We start from the raw sequence: 6,964 nt of genomic DNA, 5'->3' as shown, positions 1-6,964 counted from the left end.
CTCTATAATGGACAATGTATCACCAATTGAAGGGCCAGTGGTGCAATGGATAATGTGTCTGACTACGGCTCAGAAGATTGTAGGTTTGACTCCTGGCTGGCTTAACTTTTTTGTGTCCAGGGCGGTCCAACTCCTCAACTCATGAAACATAACACCCCCTCCACCCCCTCCATCACGACCACCACTCACAGACTTCAACATGGACCTCTGTGAACTCTGCCATTTTGCAGTCCTCAATTTATATCTACTGTGATATATTATTGTATCTACCTCATTGCCATATTGCACCTACTTTCAGTCATATTTGCACTATGTACGCCATATTTGCACTAGTATGTTATTAAGCTGCGTTTTTCTTATTTCTGTCTTTTTAATTTTTATTCTTATTATTACTACGTACATATATTTATCCCCTATCTCTTACAATGTCATTGTTGCACTGACTGCTCTATGTGCCTTTTTAATTGCCCCTGGGGACAAATAAAGTTTTGAATAATTGCTCTGCTATGTTAACCAGACAGTTGCTTAACTTTTTCTACAGTATGGAGCCAGTAATATCTTGTGGGTTCATCAGACATATTTACTGCAAACGATGCTGATGAGTGCAGAGCAAAACAACACTTAATTGCTCCTTACAGGTGAGAGTCGATAAAGTAAATTTATTTTACTAAGAACAACTCTGTTTTATTTGATTATTCATATAAAAATATTGATCAGTGCAGTAGCTCCCTTTGTAAATGTGATACTTCCAGACCCGCATCAGTGCTTTTCCGGTAACTTAGCCCTTTTCTTTGTCATGCTTGTCATCTGTAAATTTCTCATTACTTTATGAGCTCCACTCAGACATTCAGCCTGGTATAAAAACAAGCTTTCATATCCAATCTACTAGACAGCTTTCATAAAACACTCAGATCTGTACAGAATGCCTTTTCCAGATTGTGTTCAAATACACACACATACACACACAGATAGACCATTAGGTTTATGATGCTCTCCACTTGTTCCATTTGTCTATTCTCTGACCGTAAAGACTAATAAGGCCCATGGGTGTCCAGAAGACTTCCTCATCCGGAGGCTTCGCCAATCTGTCTAAGTTAGCGTTTGATCTGTCAGCCAGCCATAAAAATATGAACTGCTGTCCATCCAATTTGCAGGTACTTATCAGCACACTGATATAAGGCACCACACAAACAGACCAGCAGACTGCAGTGTGTGTACACAACATATACACACATGAAAGGAAACCCACGTATGACTCTGTCCGGCAGGCGTGTGAGGCTGTCAGGCGGGATGGGCGGTCTGTCCTTCCACACTTTGTCGACCAGGTTATCAGGCATGGACTTGAGGGTGCGATTGCTCGACTCCAGATTGATGGCGTACTCTTCCTGCGTTTCTAATGGAGGAAATTGCAGATGATCACACGCACTGAACTGAATCAATCACAAGTAAACAGTCTGCGTGGCGTCTAGAGGCTCCATCAATAATTCTCCATCTACTTGAGAGAGCACTTTATTGATGTTAACCTAGACTGACAGGAGGGGCAGAGAACTGAGACTCACTGAGCGAGAAGAGGAAGGGATCAAAGCCGATCTCGCCGCCCGACGGAACCTCGGAGATGAGCCACTGGGCCAGGCTGCTGACGGACACTGGAGAACATCACGCATGACAGACGGTAGTCAAGTTATCACTGACTTGAGAGAAAGTGACAGAGTAGTTGGAGAAGCAATGCTGCAAATATTAGATGTTTTTTAACCAATAAGATGCATATTAAATTAAATAAGCACAAAGTTCTTGGTAACAAAGTCTGGACAGAAAGATTGGACTGCACATCCATTTTACAAAACTGCAGTAAAAAACTGATTGCACATCAAGGGTTCTATCAATATGATTATCACAGTGCAGAAAACATTAGTATGCGTTAGCTAAACTGAACACTTGAAGGTTTAAAAGCTCAATAAGCAACATGTTAGAGTGATTATAAACATGCATTATTGCTTTCATAAATAGCAAATGACTATCTGGCTTTTATTCACTCTCTCTTGCTGGAGATTGTTTTCAGAAAAACACAAAGCAGAGTAACTGTTACAGTCTAATAGTGCACCATATGTAGTAGTGTAAATACCGTGTGAGATATGGTCTGGGTTTGGTAACTACAGTTATGTCTGCACTGTCAAAGTTGTGAATCTACGATATCCATAAGAGCTCAACGCATTGCAACTAAAAACGGACTATTCTGTATTTCTTTTCATCAATAAATATCAATTGTTGCTGTAGTGTTTAGCAAATGTCCCTAAAACAGGATGAACCAGTGCATTTGTTGGAAACCATTTCCCAGCAGGTTATTTCACATTTGGCTCTCTAGTGAGTATTTACAGCAACTGGATGATGTACAGACGGATCATAAATTAAAGGAAAAGCTTTCTTAGTAAGTATTTGGCCACCACATGTCATCAGAACAGATGCAGTGCACCTTGGCATTGATTCTATGAGTCTCTTCTGCAGGGATGAAACACCATTCTTCTAAAGGATGTATGAGTCACAACAGTTCAAAATCACTCAGAGGTGTTCAGCCGGGTTGAGATGTGGTGACTGTGAAGGCCATAGCTTACAATGACATCATTTTCATACTCATCAGACCATTCAGTGACACATCGTGCCCTGTGGATGGAGGCATTGTCATCCTGGAAGAAACCTCTTTGATGATAGCATAAACATTTAATCTTAGGATAAAGATGATCACTTAAAACAACTTTGTATTGATTTGCAGTGACTCTTCCCTCTAAGCAGACACCTGAACCCAAACCTTGGTAACAAAAAGCTGCCCAAAGCATAATTAGAGCCACCAGATCACCTCTCTAGGGCTCAGAGGACACGTAGGTAATAAAAAACATTTCTTCTAGTATCATGGTGTGTTTATAACAACAACAAAGGTGCATATTGGGACAGAGGAATAAGTTGCGTCAGCCTTCGCCCATACATACGATAAGAATCAGTTATTACTCCTAATGAGAACATTATGTTTTTATCACTGTTTGACTGTCAGCAGAATTACATAAAAACTATCAAGCCTTATTTCCTGAAACTCGGTGGAGATGTGAAGCATAGGCAAAGGAAGAAACCAATAAAATTTGGATATGGATCTAGTCTGGGTTGTAAACTGCATCTCATATCAGAGTGGACGATTGTACTCGGTGGAATACTAACAAGCACTTCATCATCAAATCAGGGAATCTTATATCTTCTAACCCTAATGGCACTAACCCTAACCCTTAAGACTTGTAGGATTATTGTCAAGGACCTTTAAAACTGATGTCACTTGATGGCCTAACTTTTATTAAGATAACTTATGTTACTTTTTAAATTTATGACTTATCTATAGATTTTCTATTTTATTGCTATTTGTGTAATACCACTGTTTTCCACTCATGGAAGAAACTGTTTCATATCAATGCTTTTGTATTTATAGAATAACTCTGTGCTATATTGTTCTTTTCCACATCCACAGGAATCCATGAAATACCTAGAGTTCCGACATGTAGGAGAATGTGTATAATACTATCAGTGCTTAGGCATATTTCTAGTTTACTTGTATTTTTTTTCTACTAATGTTATCTATGTTATCTGTTTTGCTAGTGCAACAAGGTCAATTTCCCTGCTGTGGGATCAGTAAAGGATTATCTTATCTTACAAACATACCAACCAATGGTTCTGCCGCCTTGGTGGAGGTAAATGTATAAACATGGCAACTTGTATGCAGTGACAGAAATAAATCACAACATATAAGAAGCTCAACCTCTGAAACTAGTGAACCGAGTATTCTAAAGGTAAAAGACTGACAAAAAAAATAAGGATAATTATGAACAATATACATTTTTTTAACCAAATGTCTCAGTTCATGGTTTGAAAATGCCTTAAAAATATCAGTTGTGCTGTGACTTTCAGTGTGTCTGTATATAGTATATGTGATGTCAAGTTGTCACTGAGTCGCAGTGCATCGAGCTCTTTTTGATGAAATCTTTGACTGACAATAGGCATCAGGACAAGTGTTAATTGTGTGCTATGTTTTTGATTCAGCGCTCTGCAGACGTGCGAAACTCAGCAAGTTCACTGTTAAAAGTGTTTTTGCAAAATAAAACAAGCTGTGACTTCAGCTTGTCTGTGAGCTATTTTTATCACGCAAACCCTCCAGTAACATGTGCAACACTCAACGGGCTATTTTTGGAAGACAAGACATAGATATTAAAACGGAATCCAAGCAAGGCCAGTAAGCACAATATGATCGCCCCTACCATCTTTTTCCAGCTCCCAGTTGCAGTCCATCTGTCTCTCAGCTTGAACCCAGTAGCGGCTGTCTGTCCACAGAGCGGCTTTGGACTGAGTAACCACAGCAGTGCCTGGGGAGAGGCAGGACAACAGCTGTGTTACAGAGAGGGCAGCAGCGACAGTGAATTACAAACAACTATAAATGTCAGAGTTGACTTAGAACAATACGTGATGAGCCAGCTAATCTTGAACGATCTGTGTGTGTGTGTGTGTGTGTGTGTGTGTGTGTGTGTGTGTGTGTGTGTGGGTGGGTGAACATAAAAGTGGGGGAGCAACACAAAGTAGATAGAGACCTGGTGCTGTGTGGTGGATGTATAATCAGGATTTACATTATCATTCCAGTGTTGCACCCTGGCATCAGATAGATATACTTAAATAGCAACAGCTGAGGAGACCCCTGCATCTAAATTCTGGCTCCTAATGGAGGCCCAGACAATGTGACTTTTCTTCTCATAGGTTTGACCTGATGTTAACAGCACCTTACCAAACTGCCATCTGTCTTTTTATTCTCTCATCCGTGCAACAGCTGAGCACAGAAGTATGTGCGATCATTAATTCTGTTCACTGCTACAGCGTGAAAATAGATTTCACGATTTAAGGGGTCAAAATGCTATGAGAGGACGCAATGACGCGGGGAATGAGAGCGATGGAAACAAATGAACGAGGAGCAGCATGTATGGATGGTGAGGATGTGGGATGAAAGCAGAGGAGCTGCGTGAGCGCCGCACTCTGATGCGGGGAGTGGAGTCACGGGGAGGGAGGAGGAAGAGAAGACTACCTGCGGAGCCTGTAAAACCAGTCATGAAGGCCACCCTGGCGTCACGTGATGCGATATACTCACTCTGAGAGGGAAACACAAACGCACACTCAGACACACGGACATGAGCCTAAAACCTGAGAGAATTAATTGTGACGGACGGTCAGATGTACCAGGTGAGCATCGGTGCCAGGGATAATGTAGGCAGAGATGCTCATGAGATGCATTTGCTGTCGAAGCTGCTGCAGCTGGAGAGTTGTATTTACTGCTGTGCTGGGCAGGTACTGCAACACACAGAGTGAAAAGTCTTCAGATTTAATTAAAAACCCAAGGAGCTGCTGACACGTCCATTTCCATTATCTCCCTCTGTAATCATTAACTGTAGAGCATGTGCAGTAATCATTAACAGCAATTGTATAAAACTCATGTCTTCTGTGACTTCACAGAGGTCAAATTTGTGACTTGTGTTTGGAATTTCATGACAAAAGTAACCCTGTTGGTCGTTTTAAAATTCAGTTGACAGCTGGATCTCACCGGTGGGATCACAGAGCAGTTCCTCTCAGTTCCCTCATATGTCACAGCAGCGGCAGTGTTTCCTGAAATTAGAAGCAAACAGAAGTAAAAGACCTTGCAAAAGGACACAAAGTAATGACCAAACTGAGCTACATATTTTCAGATCTGTGTAAGCCGATGCTCTTGTTTTTGGGCAGGTGAGCATATATTGTTGACTCTTTTAAGACAGAGAGACTGTCAGACTAATCTGTGTGATCAATGTGACTCAAAGCTCAAGATTTAAGAAGACAACAGTGGAAGTAAAGGAGACTGGACAAGCAGAGATTGTATCAACTGCATTAGCTACCACTCATCCAACAACAGTAATCAGTCAAGATAGAGGAATTCATTCATGTCCATGCTCACAGCTGATCTGTTGAACATGAAGAAAGTGCAATGGAGAGTACAAACTGAGCTGTTATCGCCTTCCAAGACAAATTTCATGCAAAGAAATCCTGATAAGTAAACCAGCAGACTCGAAAAGAGCAGATGGCAATTTCTTACGCCCGCTTTGCTCTTTTCTCTGTGTTTTAAATGAGACGCATGCACCCAGTCAAACTGCAAAGCACACCAGTCCTATGATCTCAACTCCTACATGTGACCTGCTCTTACATTTATCACGGCTTCTGTAATCATCACACACGAGCAGAAATATTGATCGTCACAGTGGCTCAAAAAAAGCCTTCACACAGAGCAGAGACTGATCAGTGAGGATAAAGAGAAACTTTTTTTTTTCATTTTTACCTGCCAGTGCTGCCAGAGTCAGAGCCAGCAGCCAGCCATAGGAAGGCATCTTGCACTACGAGTCCGTCACGAGCAGATCCGCTCACAGAGTGGCCGCTGAGTCGATGTACATGCAGCGTATGTGAAAAAGTGTGTGTGGGTGTCTTGTGAGGAAGTCTTCGTGGGTGTCTGCGAGTAAGTGTACGACTGTCCTCTCTCTCTCTCTCTCTGTCTCTCTCTCTCTCTCTCTCTGTCTGTCTTCCCCCTCTCTCTCTCCTCCTCCTCCTCTGCCACCACTCACTATCTCCTCTCCTGTGGCCTTTCCTGATAGGAATTATGTGCACTGGCTTTGGAAGCGGATCTTCGTGCTCAGAGATCTTCCTGACCTAAAATATGTGTCAATCCACAACAACCACCCACCTGTTTTTCTCCTCCATCTGACTCACCAGCATTTTGCTGTATTAATGTAATGGAAAGGCTAAATGGTAGAAATTCACACTAAGATGTATAGTCATCTCACATATTTTTATTGCAATTGTATATATAAGTGGAGAGATGCCCATTCTGCAGTCAAAGAAGAAACATCACACTGTCCAACAAGGATAAAGC

The 6,964-nt window shown here is 41.6% G+C and overlaps 1 protein-coding gene across 7 annotated transcripts in view; it reads right to left on the bottom strand.

The window, feature by feature from the left end:
- Nucleotides 1-6,725, bottom strand: part of xpnpep2 (X-prolyl aminopeptidase (aminopeptidase P) 2, membrane-bound) — a 59,955-nt gene extending 53,230 nt beyond the window's left edge. The window contains exons 1-7 of one of the 7 annotated variants that reach the window (XM_022214584.2): nucleotides 6,377-6,725; nucleotides 5,615-5,676; nucleotides 5,254-5,364; nucleotides 5,102-5,165; nucleotides 4,290-4,394; nucleotides 1,560-1,646; nucleotides 1,250-1,393 (exon numbers count right to left, since the gene is read on the bottom strand). In XM_022214584.2, coding sequence (XP_022070276.2) covers nucleotides 1,250-1,393; nucleotides 1,560-1,646; nucleotides 4,290-4,394; nucleotides 5,102-5,165; nucleotides 5,254-5,364; nucleotides 5,615-5,676; nucleotides 6,377-6,425 — 622 coding nt within the window. In that variant the 5' untranslated portion in view covers nucleotides 6,426-6,725. The remainder of the gene's footprint in view (nucleotides 1-1,249; nucleotides 1,394-1,559; nucleotides 1,647-4,289; nucleotides 4,395-5,101; nucleotides 5,166-5,253; nucleotides 5,365-5,614; nucleotides 5,677-6,376) is intronic. The other 6 variants (XM_051954860.1, XM_051954857.1, XM_051954861.1 and 3 more) reach the window with 6 other exon arrangements.
- Nucleotides 6,726-6,964: the final 239 nt, after the last annotated feature.

This window comes from Acanthochromis polyacanthus, chromosome 10, assembly GCF_021347895.1.
Source record: "Acanthochromis polyacanthus isolate Apoly-LR-REF ecotype Palm Island chromosome 10, KAUST_Apoly_ChrSc, whole genome shotgun sequence".
NCBI classification, from domain to species: Eukaryota; Metazoa; Chordata; class Actinopteri; family Pomacentridae; genus Acanthochromis; species Acanthochromis polyacanthus.
Note: the sequence above shows the minus strand (reverse complement) of the source record. Positions and strands in the feature narration are given on the sequence as shown.